Genomic DNA, 21,270 nt, shown 5'->3' with positions numbered 1-21,270 from the left:
CCCCCCCTCCGAATCACAGGCTCGGGGCGCCGCTGCGGGGCTGGTGGTTTCGTGCGGAGCCTCGTCCGTGCGGGCGAGCGCTTCGGGCGCTTCCCTGGGCTCGAAGCGCTTTTTTTTTTTCCCCTGGTGCTTTGGATGTCGAGAGCCGGAGCTGCCCGAAAGCTCCCGGGTGTTTACGGCCGCCGCTCGGCTCCCTCTGACAAGCGACCGAACGGGCCGGGCCGCAGCGAGGARCTCGCGAGCGCTTAAACACCGCCCTGAAGCGCCCGAACGCCCGCGGCGCCTCCTGCGGGTCTCCTGCGCGGGAAGAAAGCGCGATCGGCGTCGCTCACTGGGCATCGCCGCGTCCCRCCGCTCGCCGAAGAGCAGCTCTTGGGCAAGCAAGTGACGGCGTGTGCTTCCCTGAGCAATGTTTTCGTTTCCTTTCGCTGCGCATTCGAGATGAGCTTTGCCACTGGCTGCGAAAAGAACCCGACAGCCCAGGAGCCGGCAGCAGTCAGTCTGTTCCCAGCACAGGCTGCTGGACCGGGAGTGTGTTTTTCAGGGCTGGTTAGTTTGCCGGCTTCTGTTTCCTTGCCCGCCAATACAAGAAATACATGCAAATATGTGGTGTAGGCGAGCATTGCCGTACAGCAGGTTTGTGAGATAGAACAGTAGGCATCTCTGTCGAGTCAGTGCAAAAGTATTTGTTTCTGTGGAATAAGTGAAATATAGTTATTTATAGCCATGCTTGCAGGATTTGTATCTGAACTTTAACCATTCCTTTTTCTTTCCACATGTTGTTACCTTGTGTTCTATGGTTTCTACATGCACATAAGATAAAATTATGAACTGAGTGCAAACACAAAAGGAAATGAAAGAGTTTTAGCTGTTGAACAGCTTTTTAAATGCAATTAATGCTGCAAAAGTGATGTTATATGGAAAATGTTATATGGAATCTTGCTCTTTGCAGATACCCTCAAAGATTTTCTTTTAGATATGTTTTTTTTCAAGGATAGGATTGTACTAGGAGAGGGTTTTCTGTCCCTGGGGAAGAGGTTTTCTTCCTCTAGCTGTAAGTCTTCACTTTGTCAGTACTATTATGTTCTGTATTTAGATGTTGGCAACTAATTTTATTCCTTCAGATTAAGTGCTTTGTAAGTAGGCCTATTGCAAATTAGGTGTCAGTTAAGAAACTGTAAAAATGATGAACTTCTTAATAATAAGATAAAAGGAGTGAGATTTGGAAGTTTGTATAGTCACTTAGCAAATTAAAATTAAATCAGCTTTTCAATGCAGAAATTGGATGGTTGCGATGTTCTCTGCAGAACAATAGTTACGTTTCTTCGTGGCCCAGGATCCTGACACATTCGTACACTCCACCCTCTCACCAGGAACATAATTTTGACTGAATAAAGCGAGGAACCGATCCTCCAGCTCTTAGTGGTGGGCAGCGCCATTTGAATGCTAATGATGCTGAAACTGGAGCAGGTATCATAGTGCCGTCGAGTGCCGCAATGCAAACTAAAACTTTCTGGAAAAGGCGTTTGGGGATTTTGTGGGGCTGTGGGAGGGATGAGGGTCGCTCTCTTTGCTCTTACACGAAGCTGTGGGTGGCTGCCGATGCCACGGGGCCTGGAACAGGCATCGAAACGGTGACACCAGCATGTTCGATCCGTCCGTCCAGGCGATCCCGGGCTAGCCAAGGAAAGCTCCTCACCCTGCTCGCCCAGCCCCGCTTCCCGTGGCGGCAGGCCCGGCTCCCGATCCTCGCCCATCCGATCCCTCTGAAGGGCTGCGGTTTGTCTGTCGGGGACGTTGCCGCGTGGGGAGGAACGGAGAGCTCGCCGCTCCCGAGCGTCAGGCGCTGCCCGCGGCGCTGGGCCCGCTCTCCCCGAGGGTCGCAGCGCTCAGAGGCGAGCCGCGGCAGCGCCTGGCTGCCCTGCCGTAACGCCAAGCAGAGCATCGCTGAAACTGTGACGGTCCTGGGAGCTGGTGACTTTGGTGCTGTGCCCAGAGGAGGGGCGGGTGTGCTGGGTACTCTGCATCACCGTCGGTGGTGGTTTGGACTAACGGTAATGTGGGATTTCACCCAAGAAAGATACCTTGGTGTCCGTCCTTTAAAATGAATACAGAAACAGACATCTCAAGTCAGGAAAATATTGTTCTTTTGCCTTTTGTAAGTTGAGTTTTTTTTCAATAAAAATACTTAAAACATTTTGGAATATAGCAATAAAATGTTTTTACCTGTGTTGTAACTTTACTAAAGTTTGAGAACTTTCCCTTCTCTTTTAAAGCACTGCATTATCGTTAGGTAATTGATCCAAATATGTCTATGAAAAAAGGAGGAAGCATCGTGTCTCACCAGAGAACTTATTTTTGAAGAGTTCAAGGCACCTGTTTCCTGTACAGACACAGATGTAGTGGTTTCCTCTTTGCCTAGTATTAATTTCGGAGAATTATGAGGACAGTTCACTGACTTAGAGCTCAGAGCATTCAAATGGCATTTGAGCAGGTTTCTTTAAATGTGGTCATTTGCACATCAAGCTGATGTAGGACATCAGTGATTAGCAGCACAAATCAGTTTCATTTTAAGAACTTCTAAAACTCCRTCTCAATTAAACCAGTTCTGTTCTTTCTTTATTCCAGTCACTGTGCAGTTCTCTTAAATATCTGGTGCAGAATCCTGTCAGGTCATCTAGGCTCTGGATAACATCATGTGTTTTATTCCAGAACTAAAAAACCTTCCTTTTCCTTTTTTTTTTTTTTTAATTAAAGCTTAAAATAGCATATGCAGTTAATAAACACTGGATTCTCCTTGCATAAGAAAAGCATAGAGCATAAGGATTTAAAAAGTAAATTGAAAAGTAATATACTAATTAAGATAAAAGCCTAAATGGAAAAATATTTTTTAAATGTTATATGTAGCATGTCTAAGTGATGTGAGTAACGAAGCCATTGGAAAATGAAACCCTGAGTAATGCGTTAAAAATTCTGTTTGTCACAGATGGACCAGTCGTCTCCAACCTACATGCTTGCCAACTTAACCCACTTGCATTCTGAGCAGCTTCTGCAAGGCTTGAACCTCCTTCGCCAACATCACGAGCTCTGTGACATTATCCTGAGAGTTGGCGATGTCAAGATTCATGCCCACAAAGTGGTGCTTGCCAGCATCAGTCCGTACTTCAAAGCCATGTTCACTGGGAACCTTTCCGAGAAGGAGAATTCGGAGGTGGAGTTCCAGTGCATTGACGAGGCAGCCCTGCAAGCCATAGTGGAGTATGCCTACACAGGCACGGTGTTCATCTCGCAGGACACTGTCGAGTCTCTTCTTCCAGCTGCAAATCTTCTCCAGATCAAACTTGTGGTGAAGGAGTGTTGCACGTTTCTTGAAAGCCAGCTCGACCCTGGCAATTGCATTGGGATTTCTCGTTTCGCAGAGACCTACGGCTGCCATGACCTCTACTTGGCTGCCAACAAATACATTTGTCAAAACTTTGAAGATGTTTGTCAGACTGAAGAATTTTTTGAGCTTACGCATTCTGAATTGGATGAAATTGTTTCCAATGACTGCTTGAATGTTGTGACAGAAGAGACAGTTTTTTACGCGCTGGAGTCTTGGATCAAATACGACGTGCAGGAGCGACAGAAGTACTTAGCGCAGCTGCTGCATTGTGTTCGCTTGCCGCTGCTGAGCGTTAAGTTTCTGACAAGGTTATATGAAGCAAACCACCTCATTCGTGATGACCACACCTGCAAACATCTGCTGAACGAGGCCCTAAAATATCACTTTATGCCTGAACACAGACTTTCCCACCAGACCATGCTGATGACAAGACCTCGCTGCGCTCCTAAAGTTCTTTGTGCTGTCGGAGGAAAAGCTGGACTATTTGCTTGTTTGGAAAGGTAAGGAACAGTAAAAAACTATAAAGCCTTGCCTTTTTCATTCTGTTGATTGAGAATTTTGATAATAAATGTGGCTATTTCCAGTTTGTATACTACTTTTGTATCCTTTGAGGTTTTTTTCCAAATTACATAATTTTCACTTATCTAGTATTGTAGACTATCAAATCACAAAATTTTGACTAAAAATTTTTTTGAAAAATTTGGAGGGGGAGGGGGTGAAAAACATGCTTCCTGGTAACTCAGAAGTGCTTGGAATTAAAATAAACTTAATCGGAGCAAAGAGGTAATTTCTAGAAATGTTAAATTCTTGACTGTAATGTAACCATGAATTTAATCCTTGCTACTGAGCAAATATCCGTATGCCTGCTGGCAGAAACGGGTAAGTGTGCCTCTTTCTTCTTCGCCCCGTTTTCAGTGGAGGCCCAGTAGACTGTTACATCAGTGAGACTCATCTGAGGAAAAGAAATGAAATACAGAGAAAAATAACTTTAATAATACTGTTGAGTTTAGTTATAACACCATATTAACATTTCCAGAAATGATGCTTAAACTTTGTGTGGGTACGCATATATATGCGCATTTACGCGTACACGTGTGATACTTTGACGTTGAGCGTACTCTTATCAGCACAGAGTAAAGGATAACTGCGCTGGGGCAGACGGCCTGGAACGGTTCTCGAGATGAAACCTTGGATACTATTCTGCTCCAAAGTAGTCTTTTCTGTGACACAATTTCATACATGCGTGTTTGTGTGTCTGTACATATATATACATACACACACACACATCTTTCAAAATCTGGGAATATATATATGTTTCCCTGTGTTTATAAAAGTTCCCAGATGCTAAGTTACCAAAAGTTAGCTTTCCTGATCAATAGTGATCAACAGTGAACTAGACTTTGGGCCTGGGAATTGTTGGGTTTATAGATTTAAAAAGGATTTTGTGAGTTTAATAACAAATCCATTTCTGTTTGAGTGAGTAAAGTAGTCCTCTCATAATGATTCTTCAGCTCTGTTTCTTTTATAGATTCTCCAATGATTGTAACAATATTACATTCCAATGTGGTTTTTAACCACAAATTTTCTTTACGACTATTTACCATTTGCTAATGCATACAAAATTTTCTTTTCCTTATTATTCATATCAGTCTCTCTTAAACTGTCATTTAAATAAGTTTAAACAGTTGCTCCTGACATACAGAAATGTCACAGATCAGTAAAAATAATTCAAAACAGTTTAGGTCCCCAATTTTCTCACAATTAAAAGTGGCAAGTAGGAAACCTTAATTCCACTGTTCTGATTTTAATTCTCATTTGTACTTACAGGAAGGCTGATTTTCACTTATTGTCAACTGCTGCCATGTAGTAACAGAATTACTCAGAATACGTTTAGTCCTGTTCTTTTCAACCTGGGCCGCGGCTGTCGAGAGCCAGTCTGGTGTTTCAGCAGTCTCTGCTGCTGGGCTCTTAGTCCGTGGCTTTCACCTCTTCAGTGGCTTCGTTTTCTTGTACCTTTTTTTGCACAGATATGTTTCCTTGAATATCAGACATTCATTTAAATTAACTAGAGTATTAACTGAACTGTTTAGGTGGGTTAACTAGATTATATACACTATTGCCTAGATTCATCGTGTTTTAAAACTGGGTATGATTTGAAAAGAATGCATATAAACTTAGTTTTTTGGAAACGAATATTCCAAACTGAAAACCTTCTGCTTTGTGATGTTTCTTTAAATTATACAGTGTATGTAAAACATGTAATTACAAAGCTACAAATTATACTTTCTAAAATGTGTGTTTGTACATGTATATATAGACATGGGCTTCTGCCTCTCTTGCTCTCCTCTTCTCTCTCTCTCTCATCTCTGTGGCTGTTGTGGTTTTTTCGTTTGTTTGTTTACCCCTCTTACCCCTTTGCTTTATATTTTTAGCTCACCCCGATAACAACGTACTTCCAGAAACTACTGCGGCATCAGCACGGTCTTGTCTTCCCTCACACTGTCCGTGATGTTGTCTTGCCATCTCCCCGGTCTGCCCGTCTTGTACTTCTAAAATTCATCGTTTCAGGTCTTGGGCTGGATGCCGTGACTGCTGGCTGTGTTACCGCACAGCACCCTGCGCTGTGGGGCCCCGTGCTTTGGCCTTTAGGCCCCTAAACAGCATTTGCCTGAGCTTACGGTCAGGCCGCGGGAAGGCACAGCAAACGCGGGATGGGAAATACGAAGTACACCGTTAAAATCATGTTCCTTTGTTCAGTTACGCTCCGCAAGGCTTCAGAAACCTAGGTTTGCTCATGTAATCTTTGTTTTTCTGTTCCAGTGTTGAGATGTATTTTCCCCAGAATGACTCCTGGATAGGCCTGGCACCTCTTAGCATTCCCCGCTACGAATTTGGAATATGCGTCCTAGACCAGAAAATTTACGTTGTGGGAGGGATCGCGACCCACGTGTGTCAAGGCATCAGTTACCGAAAGCACGAGAATTCGGTGGAGTGCTGGGACCCCGACACGAACACTTGGACGTCTCTCGAGAGGATGTTTGAGAGCCGGAGTACTCTGGGAGTGGCAGTCCTGGCAGGAGAGCTCTACGCCTTAGGCGGCTACGATGGGCAGTCTTACTTACGAACTGTGGAGAAATACATCCCTAAAGTGAAGGAATGGCAGCTAGTGGCCCCAATGAACAAAACCAGAAGTTGTTTTGCTGCAGCTGTCCTGGATGGAATGATATATGCCATCGGTGGTTATGGTCCTGCCCATATGAACAGGTACGTCCTCTCGATACGTGCGGCTCGGTATCATAAGCTAGAAATCAGCAGAGCTTGTTGTTAAGCTTGCGTTCGGCAGCCAATTAAAAAATATTCTAAGATAGATTAGCAGTGATCCACAGCGGGCCTCATTATTGCTTGTTCTGCAGCATCAGTCTGACGATTCAACTGGGAAATCTTTATATGGACTTAACTTTGTGTTCTAGCTCAGAGCTGCATTTTTTTAAATCCTTAAGAAGGGAAGAGGATAAGCACAAAGGCGTATCTGCACAGCGCTGAGCAAGGTCCTGCGCGATGCCTTACCTTGTACACGCTCGAGCTAGTTATTTCAGCAGATCGGTATTTTGTGGGCGTTCGTAGTCAGGCCCCAAGGTAATACAACTCTCTCTCCCCCGCGGTGCCAGCCCTCCGTTAATAAGTCCCCTGGAGAGACTTGCTTAGCCGCAGCACTGCGCTTGTGCTGTGCAAGTCTTTGTGTCTGAAGTCTGCAGAATATTAGGATGTGCAGTTAACTTAAATATTTAAAACACTGATTAGAAATGAGTGGGGCTGCTCATATGCTTAATATTCACAAAATAAACATATACCTGAACTGGAACCTTAAACTAGGCTTAATGATAATCCTAAAGCTCAAGATGCTGATGGCTGGTCTGGCTCCTGGGTGGAAACAGGCTTGCTTCAGAGCTTTACCCCCAAGAGGCTTCCTGGCACCAGCGGGCTGTTTAATAGTCCTGTTCCACATTGCTCGGGATTGATGGACTGGGGCATTTAGTTGTGCAAAGAAACAATTTTTACTCTCCTTCCATCGTAAACAGTGGCAACAGAACAGCCCTATGTCCCTTCAGGAAGCAAATTTGGACTGAAGTCTAAAGGGTGAAATTGAAAATCTTGCTTATAGGAAAGCAGAGCTTATATTTGATAAATAATGTGATGCATTGATTGTTTAACAGTTTAGTATAACAACATTGCACTGGTCATTAATTCTACTTATTTTTCATACTTGATGTGCTTTTATCTTCTTCAGAAATACCTTAATATAAAACAGTTTGTGAAACAAAGCATTGGCTCCAAATAGAAAAGTATAACTAAGTAGCTTTCAAATGGAAAACGAGGAGTATTTTTTAAATTACTGAAATGTATAATACCAATAACTTAAACTGGTGTAGTTGTAACAGGATTTTATAAAACTCAGTATGGCTTTTTTATTCTAATTTCTTATACTTTAGATTGTAGTAGCAGTTGAAAGTACTTAACAGACGAGCAAACCGTCTCTGAAATGTTTTCCATTGACTTAGTATTTCTTCTCATGGGAAGTTAGCCTGGAATAATTAAGCCGCACTGTTTTCCTGTGCAGTCGCTCTTAGCTCCGCGCGCTCTTCCCGTTGTGCAGAACTATCCCCGTTAGCAGCGCATTAACGAAGCGGGGTCGGCAGTGGAGCAGAGCGCGTGTACCAGGAGCTCGCGCGGCTCCTCCATGGCACTCGCTCCGCTGTCACCTTATTGCACGAACTCCTGCTCGTGGCAGGAGTGGTGCCCGAAAGGTGAATGCTCACTGCGTGCACAGGTCTTCGAAGGGTAAATTGAATTACCTCCTTCCAGGAAATACAAGACATCCCTGGGAGAACAGGGAATGTCTTTAACAAAACGGTACTTTTAAAGGAGAACGTCTTAACAACATTAAAATTCTACAGCAGCCTTACTCCTGTATCCCGTTTCTCCCTTCCTCAGTCAAAAAGGAATTGCCAGCAACTCCTATGGTATTATTAGAATTGATGGATATCTCAACGTTTTCCTTTTTTTAATTTTTATTGAATAATTTTGATTTTATTAATTATCAAGGACACAACTAACATGCCATCTCATACACCCATGAGACCCGTGCAAGCTCTGGGAGTAGCAGAAACCTGACTGCACCTTTTCTCCTACTGCCGAGTGCTGCTGGTTTCCTCTCCCCTCTTCCTCCCCCCTCGCGCCGCCACCGACCCGTCCTTGTGACGGGGGTGGCTGTGTGCCATGAGTGCGTTAACGACTCTGACCACGGGTCCAGCTCCGGGGCTACAAAACATGACTGCTGTTAATTCATTTCCATTCTGTCCTGAAGAACTCTTCTGACCTTAGTGTTTTCATCASCACCCTCTTCACGGCTTTTCCTGGGGGACGTGCTCTCCAAATTTTTTTCCTCTCTGTCTGTTGTTTTTGGGCAAGCCACAGGGAAGCTTTTTGGTTTGACGCGTTACCCAAATAAATTCACTTCAGATCTGCATTATGCTCAGTTTTTCATGGGTTGATTTTTATAAATAGTAGCAGCACTTTGTCTCAAAATGCAACCTGAAGGTACCCGGTAGTAGCATCGGGGAGGAGGCTGACCTGTAATTGCTGCATCAGAACAAAAGGCGTTAAAACTTCTTTTCGGCAGCACTGTTGAGAACCTTCGGCTGCACCAGCTTCGTGTTGCTGGAGGATCCTGGGATGTGACTGATGCCAGTGTTGCCTTAGTGTTTTGTGTGCTTTGTGTGTAGTACAAAGCAACCGCGCTGCCGAATTTTCCATTGGCTCAAGCACTTCTTCTTTGCGTTATGTTATTCCTTTGTGTAATAATATTAGCTGGCAGAACCAGATGAGTCTCTGACAAATGCCGATTTCTTGTGGTGTAAGATTCCAATGTTGAAATCCAAGTCTTACAAGTTGTTTGTTTGTATTCGCAGCATGGAGCGTTATGATCCGAGTAAAAACTCGTGGGAGACGGTAGCTTCAATGGCTGATAAACGAATAAACTTTGGTGTTGGTGTCATGCTGGGCTTCATTTTTGTAGTAGGTGGACACAATGGTGTGTCGCACTTATCAAGCATTGAGAGATACGATCCTCATCAGAATCAGTGGACTGTGTGCAGACCCATGAAGGAACCCAGAACAGGTGGGGACACAGGAACTGAGCGGTTATCTCGGATATCCTTGCAGAAATAAACTACCGTTTGACCTGATAGAAGTTGCAGTAAATCAAGGTTGTGGTGACTTGTCTGTAGAGCGCTTTGCATCTGTGAGTTGGGTCGCAGATCACTTAGTTCAATGAAAGAATGTACAAATTACTCAAGTATGTATTTCTCTTTTTTTAATTAGTCCAGTTTGTTTTTTATTCATACTGAGCTGTACATAATATAAAGTAATATTTTTACTCATTTTCTATTTTGTTCTTACTAGTTCTGAGTGAAGTTCAGCAATCCTCTGGTTACTGTTTTATTGTACTTTATTTTATGTCGAGACTCAGTAACACGTCTTCCCTTCTCTCCTCCTGACAAGGAGTTTGGGGACAGAAGAGCGTTGTTTTGTCATGGGGAAGAGGGTGCAAGAAGAGTGGAAAAACGAGAATGAGATCTGAAGAGAGCAGGACTTTCCATTTACATGCGCTTTGTTTAAAGACAGCCTAAGGAAGGCCAGGCTGGGAGAACCTGTCCTTTCTGCCTTAAGGAAAGGCAGCGGGGGGCAGTGGGGCTGCTGCCCGCGGCGGCTCCCTGAGCGGGGTGTGGGCAGGATGGGGCCAGGCTTTCCTCGGGGCACCTGGTGGAAGGGCAAGAGGCAGTGAGAGCAAGCTGGAAGAAGGCAAATTCCAATTAGATATTAAGACATTATTTCGCCACGAGGGTGGTCGAATGCTGGATGGGGGCCCAGAGTGGCTGTGGGATCTCTGTCCTTGGAGATGGTCAAAGTTTGCCTGGACAAGGCCCTGAGCAACGTGATCCGAGGTGGCCCTGCTTTGAGCTGAGGGGCCAGATGGCCTCCAGAAGGCCCTTCCAACTGATTCTAGGATTTCAGTTAGGAACAAAAGTACTATTCATTTCCATGCTTGATGGTTGTGTATCTTTTTTTTTTTTTCCTTTTCCCCAGGAGTTGGTGCAGCTGTAATTGATAACTACCTTTATGTAGTTGGAGGTCATTCAGGGTCGTCCTATCTGAACACTGTACAGAAATACGATCCCATCTCCGATACCTGGCTGGACTCTGCTGGTATGATGTACTGTCGATGCAATTTTGGTTTGACTGCACTTTGAAAAATAGGAATTTATGGACCTGATGCAAAGATGGGACTTAATCTGCTTGGAAGGATACCTTGCTCATGGAGACCATAAGCTGCATTTTCTGAAGTTGGAGGAATGTGGTGAAGTTGTGATTGAAATGAGGAAGGATTTGTTTTCTTCCAGTAACTGGCCTTTGTTATTTCAGTAACACAAGCAAAAGGAATGGAAGACTTATTGCCAACTGGGTTTAGATAGCATCCTGTTAATGGCAGTGAATTTTAGTGCGTACTGTACATGCCTGGGATATGGTGAGAAACCTCGTTGTGTATCTAACCCGTTCACTCTCTAGAGCTTTTCTCTCTTCCTCCTGCCTACTATGAAACATGGAGTTTACTGTGCTTGGGATGAGAGATGTCTGAATGCGTCGTATGACTGCTCGGTTTGCTGATAGCTGGCTGGTTGTGTCCTCATATTAAGAAAATGCCAGTGCTTCATAATTTTTTTTATGAACAGTAACTAAAGGGCTGCCTTGTTTCTGTATCTCAAGGTTTGTAAATAATAAATGCCATAGTATGTTGCCTGTACACTCCTTTGTTACCGTTTTACCGATATGGGGGCTGGGATGGTCATTGGTAACTACTTAAAGAAATAAATTTACAAGGCAAATTTATTGCCTCTTACAAAATTTTTGGACCTGATAAAGAGAATTCACATTTTTAACCTTCCCTTCTATTTTTTTGTGGATAAGTAGTAGATTAAATTACTTAATCTTGCTAGACTGCTGTGTGTTTTTAATTGTAACGCAAAGAAAAATTACAACAGTAGGACATCAGAAAATGTCACAGCAGCATTCATAGCATGATGTAAAATACTGAAAAAGGAATCCGTCCCATCCTTCGCCCAAGCGTAATCGTGCCCATATTCCCGACAACTTCCCTTTTTAAAAGAATGTATGATTGCTTTTTTCGAGTGTTCAGATATAAAAATGGTGCTAAATGTAGGACTTACGATAAGGCTGTTACCAATTTAGCGCAGTATGCATAAAGCATGATCGTTTGGATCGTTCTAGTGTTTTTGTTCCTTCTTTGCTTGATACATTTGTGCCTATGAAAACTGTCGAGAATAACAGTGTACTCACAGAGCTCCACGTCTGTTATGTTTTTCCATGAGATCTAGTTTTATTGTTCCTAGTCTCACAAATACACGAATATGGAGCGATAGCGAGAGCCCGTCTCTGGTTCCTTAGACAGTCTTGCCTTGGACACAAGTTGCGGTGAACGGAAAGCGCGGGACCTAGTGGCTCCTCCGAAGTGCGGATCCGTGCGACGGAGTATTGGAGGTTGGATCCTGTGATTAACCAGAATCGGAGGAGATGTGTCTTAGTGATAGCCCTAAACTTGGTGAAAATTCGGGCCGATACATAGGAAGTGATGCTGTGGGTTATAACCATTATTAAAAATATGTGATTAAGTAAGTATTAATTCTAGCTAATTTAGCATGTTTCTGTTTTGTTTTCTGATTTTAACTAGGAATCACGATTATCTTGAATTTCTGTCTTGATGTCTGTATGCGTATTGCCAGACCTGGTACTTAAGGAATTTTCTGCCTCTGGAGTTATTTTCCTCTTGTTTTAACATGTTAAATTAATGTTTGTTTCCCCTCGTTTTTCAAACCCATATAGTATTATTTTTTGAAGGTGCAATAATATTCAAAATAGTTGCTTTAAAAGCCATTTCTTTATAAGTATGCTAAGTGGAGGATTTCTGAGTGTACTTTATTTATTCTAAGTTCCTGCAAAACTAATTGCAGTCAGGCAAACAGGAGTTTTCCTTGTTCTTCCATGAGCTAACATTCAGATTTTAAACAGTGAAGGAGACAAGGGTGTTTTCACCATAAAACGTTATTCACAGATAACAGATGTTTGCACAGACTATGTAAACTCCTGCACGTATTCTTCAAATTTGGTAGAATGAAGCAGGACTTTAAAAGCAAATAAAATTAACAAATTCAGCATTTTTATGCTGTTTATTTGACCCACTACGGATTCTAGTTATATAGCAATAATAGCATAATGTCCTTATTCCAGTAAATCTGTTGCAAGGACCCAAGTAGCTCCGTCGCTGTACGTCGCACGGTKGTCCGCGGGGAGGGAAGGGGAGCGGTTTGGGGGCTGGCCCTTCCTGGAACGGCCCGGCCTCGTGGTTAGTTTGCCTTCTCGTTTCGGTTCAGGTGAACGCGCAAGCTGAATGTTTACATGTGCTGTTTTACTTTTCACTCGCAGTTTCACAGCGATGCCATTGATTATCATCTTTCCCAATATACAYCGGGTAATAAAGATGCTTAGCAAACTAATATTAAAAAAAACAACAACTTTCCTTACTTACAAGACGAGTTCATGCCTTAAGGTGGCAGGAGGCTTTCCTTGCAGTTCAGTGTATACTGTTTAACTACAGTGGGAATCCATGAATGGAGATGCTCGCGTACGTGTTTGACTGGAAGCATTAGCAAACAGTTTTCGGTATGTACAAAGCGGGGCAAGATATAGAAACCACTTTAGCATCAGCAGAACAAGAAGATGCTTTGTTCAGATGTGTGGTGATGGTTATTCAATATCGTGTAAACATCTTGCATTTATGGAACTGAAGACACTTTGAAAGTGCAAAATATTTTACTCCCTGTAGCTAGGCAGTAGCAATGTTAAATTAGGCTATAGAGATTGACCCAATTTGTGTATTGTGGTATTGCTAAATTTAAGATAGGCACATAAGCAAGTTTTTAGTAAGCAAGATTGGTATTAAGAGTTGGAAGAATACCTAATGAAGAATACTGCTGTGTTTAGATGAACTGTCAGTGTATCAGCTCTAGGGATCGTGTCACTTAAAATCATGCCATCTTTATTTTCGGTTTTGGGTGCTTGTTGTCCTCTTCACTGAAGTGCTTGGTTATAGGAAGATCAGACACAACAATCAGTTTAAATCCGCATTTGAAGTACAATACTCTGTCTGTCTTGCAGTTTAAAAATTAAGGATCTTCAAATACGATGTCATACAACTATAAATTATCATCCAGTTCTATTTCTTAGTCACTCAAAATTATTTGTAAAGCACTTTAAAATGAGTATGAGTTTATATGTGTACATATAGTTCCTGGATTTCTGCTTTTTTTAATTAAGATACTCATGTGTAAGCTTCCTGAAGTCTCTCCTATTAGGAATGCTTTTCGTTCAGAAAGTCTAGTTGGAATTTCTAACGGGGCAAAGGTGTCCAGTACACATTATAAACAGTTAACTTTTACTGGGAGGTAGCTTAAGTGTTACTTTTGTGAATTTGCCATCTGTAAGTCCCCATTCATTATATGAAACAATGCAAAATGTTCAAGCTTGCCTTAAATTCTTGGTATTTAACTGCAACTCAAAGAACTGGATGATAATTCCTATTTTTTGCCTTATGCGCTGTGCTGTATTTTAAACCCAAGGATAACTATAATTTTTAGCAGGATTTAATAATTGTACAGAGAATACCAAATTGTACTCGGACTTGACCAGAGTGCTTTGGTTGGGAGTATAAAATGATGTATGTAGTTTTGTGTACGTAGAGTGTTTTTATGTGTACATCTTTTTTAGCAGCAATGTTCTGGTTTTGTTACTGTTTACAAAAGTGGCATTTGAGTTCAACAGGAAAATAACTAACTTGCATTCTTGTTCTTTACTAGTGTTCTCAATGTGTTTGCTATTGTGATAATGCTCTGTAATTATTGTTGTAACTATTTCATTGACTGTGAAATAATTTAGTAAATAAACCTGGGGAAAAACTTATTTTTACACTTTTGCTGGATGGTGAGTATAAATATACTGTAGCTTTAGTTTCTTTCTAACGCTGTAGTCTTTGAGCTGTCATTCAAAAGCAGCACTACCCACGGCGCTGCAAGCTGTGGACAGCTAAAGCTGCGGGAGGGTAGAGCGGGAGGATACTTGCCCTTCGTGCGGAGGGTCGAGCTGGCTGGAAGACCCTGACGCCAGTAACCGCTTAACAGGCCTCAGCCCTGTTGGCAGTAGAAGCTGCCTTGGAAGAGGGTTTTGCTGCGTGGTTGGGTGTTTTCCACCTGTCCCCGTAGCCGCATTAGCTCCCGAGGGAATGAGTAACCATCAGAGGAACACCAAACCCTGCCTGTTCCCCCTTTCCATCGCCAGAGAACATGCTCTGGAAAGCCACTGTACAAACTCTTCTGCCCTGGTGAAGACCCAGCATGGCTTAGTGACTTTGCAGAAACATGACCTGTTCAGGATCAAAGGGTGTTATTTGGGCTAAATAACGTTAGAGTACTGTTAGATATTAGTTCTTCACATGTGTGTTTTAGGTGCTAATCTCACTTATGGTGATAGTTCATGTGAGTACCAACAGGTGAGGTATTTCTGAACCAGAAAAATGCGTTAGTCTGGCAATAAGAGTACAGGAACTTAAAGCTAGCTTGGATACTCCCTGCACCAGCGCTGCTGCAGACAGTCTAGTAAAGCACAGTGCCAACCAGCGAGGAGTTAACTGACTGCATCCAACTAGAGTTACAGCAAAAAGCAACTTGACTCAAAAATCTCAGCGAGCAAACTCCCTCACGCATTGACATTAATATTCTTGTAATACTTCCCCCCTCTCTCCATTAATGGAATGGAAATCTAAGGCTTGTCAATCCTGAGTGGCAGACGCTCTACAGAAGCGGCTCCTGCCTCCTGGCTGCCAGGAAGTGTTTGTGTTCAGGCCAACTATCACCACGAGTCGGTGGCTGGCTGGTAACTGCCCGCAGTATGGTGCCGCTGGCTCCCTGCTCACTCTGCAGTGCGTACAGAAGCGGATCAGTGCCCACGTCCACACTTCAATGCAGGACCAGCAGCAAATCCAGAGCAAAACGAAGCAGCCTGTTCAGTGGGGTAAGAAGCAGGAATAGTCTTGGTCCTGGTTTGGGGGGAAAGAAGAGGTGGACTAAAGTGTGGGGAGATGGTTGCATGATGAGGTTGAGGATGAACACCTAAGTGTGCAGCAAGGTGCTGGCAAACAGGAGATTAGGATCCAAGGCACAGCCAGTAGTCACAAACTGACATTGCTGTCACGGACAGCGATACCCAACACCAGTGGGGTCAGTGCCAAAGCCCACCACACACAGGACCCTCGTACTGTACTTGCTTCTAGCACTGGAGCCAAGGACTTCAGGGCTTTCTTCCATAGTGTAAATCACGTGGGCCTGATGTATGCAATTCCTGTAGGATTGCTCGGAGAATCAGTTCTATCTGAAATTTAAAACTGTATTTCCTACAAAGATGCTTTTAGACTTCAGCACAGCTGCGATTTTGACAGAAAAGCACATTCTAACTTCTTCCAGCTTGGGGCACGCTGATTCCATTTCCTCAGCTCTGCTTCACAGGACCTGCATTTTTTGTTATTAGAGAAAAACCAAAGACACTAAGTCTAGGATTCAAAAGCATCTTACTTGTAACTGATTCTCAACTACATCTCAGTGTATCAAGATGTCATGACATCTAGTTATAAAATAGAAATATTTCCTGCAAGAAGCAGAGGGATTTTAGACAAATTTGCTAACAGAAAAAGCCACTTCTGATATCCAACAGCTGGTCTTAAAATGGGAACACAGAAACCAACGGCTAGCAAAGGCTGAGTTCACTTCTTCCTAAAGTTGCTATAAATACCGACTTCTTTATTAATGAATATTTTTAGCATCATACCTTCCTAATCAAAGACATGTTTCACTACTGCATTAAAATACTTTGCTTACTTGTCATCAGAAAAACGCCCTGATGATACGGTACATATGCCAAATCTTCTAGCTTCCACTGCTACATGTTTAGAACAACAAAAGGAGGTACCCCATGACAGAAGATTTTTTGGGTGAATGTTTTTAAATGACCACATCTATAATGAAAGGAGCAAAGACACCAAATACATTAGCAGAAAGTGAAATAAAGGAGGACTTGTGCCAGATTCAGCCAGAACAGAAGAGATGGACCTTTTTGCAGCATGCATTATTATTCAATAAGCTTTAACATTTGTAGCAGCTGGTTAAGTCATCCATCACAGATTGTCACAAGCCACCCTAAATCCTGTACAAGTAAAAGCAGCAAGGTTCCAGGAGACGATGGAAACGGCTTCTACCCAAGCAGAGCAAGGATCTGGAGCTTTCCTGGTTGTCAAATGCAGGAAGGAACAAAACCACCCCAAAGCAAGCCGGCAGAACCCTGAGAAACGACTGCAAGCGCAGCCCTAAGCAGTTGGACCTCGCTCTTTGTTCTTGCTCTGAGTGGGGGGCAGAGGGAGATGGGACACAGTGCACACCTTCAGTGGGACTGCAGAAAAACACCCTCCTCCCCCCCATTATCAGCTTCTTCTCCTAGTGAAAACAAACTGGCCATGACTTAAATGCTTGCCAAATACTCAAGTCACAGTGCACCAAAACTGTGTTACGTTTAGGTTCCACCAACCGGTTTACCACTTGTTTATGGATAACCTGCTCCTCAGATCTGAAAGAACTTTCTTCCTACATCTCAATCTATAAAGGTGTAACATATGACTGTTATATTCCTTGGAAAACACCATTCTGATCATCTGTTTTGTCTTCCTGGTAATCTAGGGAGCAATACTCTTAAGCACAAGGTTGCTCTTGATGCATCAGGCAGCCAGGCATTTCATAGTCCCCAGGCAACTGTTACTCAGATTTTACTGAACAGTTAATGTTAACTAATGAAAAGGCATAACTGTGAAATATGACAGGCAAAGGAAACTGGACTAGCAGAACTGCAATTTCTCAGATGGTGATTTTCCTTGCTGTGGTCTAAAAACAAAAACAAAAAAAACAAAAACAAACAAAAAAAAAAAGACAGACATACAGTTTATTACCCAGCCACAGCTCTATTCACGCCTCTATTTGGCTATTGAAAGTCTTGGATGAACTGAGACCAAACAACTCTAGTGAATTCACCACACATTTATCTTTGCTACTTACAGCTAGTATCCGGTCTCCTTCTTGAGTAAGGACATTACCATAGGCACAGTTCAAAGAAAAAAAAATCCTCAAGTTTCTTTACTTAACTCCTAGAGCCCATCATACTCCTCATCCACTCTCCTTCTCCAATCCATCCTTGTCAGCCTGGACCACAATTCCCCTAGCCCGCTGAAAAGTCTTGTTAGCTCAGACGGGGAGGAAAAAAGAATCATGCAGACTCCTTTGACTGAAATCCTTAGATTTTCTTCTGCCATCTAATGCTTATTCATGATTCATATTCAATTACCATGACCATGGAATGATGTTGTTTCTCCTCTTCTGCTTTGCAAACTGATAGGACAATCATACTTTTTTTGTACAGTATGACCTAGAAAACACAGATTGGAAGTTACACTCCACCACATATTTTATAAGCAGAAGAAAAAGCAATGGGTCCAGATATTTCCAGAGGCCATCTCCCCACAGAAGTCTGATCTCCAAAAGAAACTGATGTGAACACATGGGGAAAACACACCATTTGAGTAGTTCAATGCCATTTTGAGATAGGACACAGGCACAGAAAGTTTCAGCTATGATAGCTTCCCCAAGCAAGAATAAGGACTGCTAGAGAAACCAAAAGACCTGCACATTTCAGCCTCTACTGAATAATATATATTGTGCGCTTACCCATACTGTTCACACAATTCCAGCTTGGAACAGAAAAATTCATCAACTGCCAGCTGAATTAAGTCTCCCTGAGGAACTTCTTGGGGAGAACTAAAATAATAAGAATCATTTGACCAGATTATTAAGCTTTAATACTCTGCAAGTGTAGAACAATAATGAACATTTTTGAAAATCATACACACAAAAATCATCCACTTTGTGAAAGTTCAGATTTTTTTTATAGAATAAGGAAGATTTATTTGAAAGACAGTTATTTCTTGCCCATATCCCAGCTGCTTTGAAATTAAGGAAAAAATGTTAACTGATAAGTTACAAGTCAAATTTTCTTGGCTGATTAAATTTAATATTTTCATGACTTATTCAGCTAACCATTAAGAACATAAATCTTCAAACATACAAAATGTCACTACAAAGTGAGAAACGTGCAGTTTGTTTCCTATCATACGCAATGCGAAACAGAATTAAGGCAGTGAGCTTCAGGATATTATGATATTCTTTAGACAGGAAGAGCAGGGAGAACAAGAACAGATATTTTAAAATACTCTGCGATTTTCATCATAGAATAATTTAGGTTGGAGGGGACCTCTGGAGGTCAGTCGCCTGGTCCAACCCTCCACCACACACCCACACCCCACACCAGAGAAGACTTGGAGGTTAAATTAGGTTGTTCGGGGCCCTGTCTACTTCAGGTTTTGGGGTTTTTTTTGCCACCTCTGCAACCTAAGCACAGATTAGGCAAACACATCAGTAATGCCAGTGATATGATTGATGCTGCCCCAGAGAACAGACACGGACCCAACGACCTTCCCAGTTTTCTTTCATACCTGTTTTGTAGCCATTTTTAAGACAACTTGAGCCAAGCAGCTGCACAGAGAAGCCTACTGAGCCAAACTTTCATCATACAGACACGAGTTGTAACTCCCTCCTGGGCACTTTTAAAACCCGCGGCTTACTGCACAGGCGTTTAAACGGCTTTTCTCTGCGCTGTATGATTAGCTGCAGTTTCCACATCCTTCCTCCAGACGCAGAAGCAAGTCGCGCGGTTCGCAGGCAGCCCGCTATCAATAACGCATCTGTGCTTCCCTAAATCCAACCGCACAAGCCGCAGGGATGAACCTCCTTTAGAAGGCAAAAAAAACCTGCCGGTAACATTTTCGCAGCCGTTCAGTTTTGAAGATCACTTGCCCCTTTTTGTCCATGAGAAGGGCAACACGTTCGCTTCCAGCAGCACACGGGTTCCGGAGGAGACAGCAAGCGAGGGCGGCAGCTGATCGCGCAGCTCCAAGGCACAGGGGCTCCGGCACTGCAGGACCGGTGTCTCCTGCCGCCTTCAGGGCACTCCGCAGCGAGAGCTTCCCCGCCACAAGCAAACCCGCCGCTACAGCGAAGGCCCGTGGAGCCGCCCTGCCCGCGGCGGTGCCGTCCGGCGCCTCGGGGGCGGAGGAAGCAGCGCGCACAGCCGCGGCGCCGCTACCGGGCGGGCTCCCGCCTCGGGGACCCCCCCCCACCCCCTTCTCTCCCTAACGGCCGCCTCGCGGACCCTTTTCCCGCCAACGGCCGCCTCGAGGAACCCCCTCCCCCGCACCGGCCGCCTCGGCGACCCCCTTCCACCCGGCAACAGTCGCCTCAGCGACCTCCTTCCCCCCGGCAACAGTCGCCTCAGCGACCCCCTTCCCCCCGGGGTCTCCCCAGGGACGCGCTGCACGGCCCCGCCCCCTCTACGCCTCGCGGAGATTCGGCCCCGCCCCCGGGAGGTACCTGTGCCGGGGGGGTAAAGTGGGCGGAGCCAAAAGAGGGGACGGGAGGTGGGCGTGGCCTGCGTTGCCAGGGTAGCAGTGGCCGTTAGGGCTGTGGCAGTTGGGGCGGGCGCCGTGACGCGGCCGAGGGGGGCCGGGGGGTGCTACGGGGGGCCGGGCGGTGCCGCGGGCGGCCAGGCTCTGCGGAGCCGCGGGCCCGCCCCGGGTGGAGTAGCCCAGCGTCGGTCGTGTCCGTAACGTTGCTTGGATTGGCACCGAGAGCCTAGAAACGGCAGCGGCCCGGGCTGGCTACCGCCCCCCCCCCCCCCCCCCCCGCTCGGTAAAATGGCAGGCCTCTCCCCTAGCAAGTGGTTGTCTTGCCTGCGAACTGTGTGCTCCCGACCTGGGAAATAAACGTATCTGGGGAAATGAACACAGAATTGCACGAGATTGCTTTCAAAAACTAATTTCTTGGAGGGAAAAAGCTCGTTTCAGATGTCTTGTGGCAATATATTAAACCCACAATATGTTTTATACCGCGTAGGCGGAAGGTTCAGGTTTTGTCACTCAAGCAGCGGTGGGCACGGCTGTCCTCACCGGGTGTCAGGTGCCTCTGCGCGTTCACCCTGTGGCTGGAAATGGGGTCTAGCGATGTGTCAAACAGGCTACGGAGCGTTTCTCCTCGGCACTGTGGGAAACACCGTTCCTCTTAGCCTGCGTGAACCCTTCTCTGAAGTGTTGCCACTGTCCTCGAATACACAGGTCTTGTAGTTCCTTTTAACGCTTATGACAACACTTACTGATTTCAAAATAGGACTTACACTTCCTCTGCGGTGGGAGATCTAACCCTGCCCCTGCCCAGCTCCAATTAGAAAGCAACTGGAAGCACAGCCTTAACCACATAAGTATTTAGCACATATATATGATATCTGCTGTATGATGAAAATACTCTCTGCAATGGTGCATTTGAGTAGAAATTGAAAAAATGATTTGGAGGTAGAACATATATACCTTCTTCTAGTCTTTAAGCATGTACACACATGCTATTGAACTCCCCTGAACCTATACTGCAGTACGAAGAACCCTTACCCAGATTCAAGTCCCCCACCTTTCAATAAGGCATGTACTTCCCTAAAAATGTGACCATTTGTCTCCGGAGAAGGCAGCTGATTTAGGTTCAAGTAATTTTTTCTCCCGAAAT

The 21,270-nt window shown here is 44.2% G+C and overlaps 1 protein-coding gene across 6 annotated transcripts in view; it reads left to right on the top strand.

The window, feature by feature from the left end:
* The first annotated feature begins 6 nt into the window (after positions 1-6).
* KLHL28 (kelch like family member 28) overlaps positions 7-21,270 on the top strand; it is a 41,400-nt gene continuing 20,136 nt past the window's right edge. The window contains exons 1-6 of one of the 6 annotated variants that reach the window (XM_026056142.1): positions 8-636; positions 1,279-2,054; positions 2,987-3,885; positions 6,206-6,649; positions 9,355-9,563; positions 10,532-14,482. In XM_026056142.1, coding sequence (XP_025911927.1) covers positions 1,497-2,054; positions 2,987-3,885; positions 6,206-6,649; positions 9,355-9,563; positions 10,532-10,695 — 2,274 coding nt within the window. In that variant the 5' untranslated portion in view covers positions 8-636; positions 1,279-1,496 and the 3' untranslated portion in view covers positions 10,696-14,482. Of the gene's footprint in view, positions 2,055-2,986; positions 3,886-6,205; positions 6,650-9,354; positions 9,564-10,531; positions 14,483-21,270 lie in introns of those variants that run through there. The other 5 variants (XM_026056141.1, XM_026056146.1, XM_026056145.1 and 2 more) reach the window with 5 other exon arrangements.

The sequence above is a fragment of the Apteryx rowi genome, unplaced genomic scaffold (genome assembly GCF_003343035.1).
Source record: "Apteryx rowi isolate R43461 unplaced genomic scaffold, aptRow1 scaffold_13, whole genome shotgun sequence".
NCBI lineage: Eukaryota > Metazoa > Chordata > Aves > Apterygiformes > Apterygidae > Apteryx > Apteryx rowi.
This window is presented reverse-complemented; position numbering and strand designations above follow the sequence as displayed.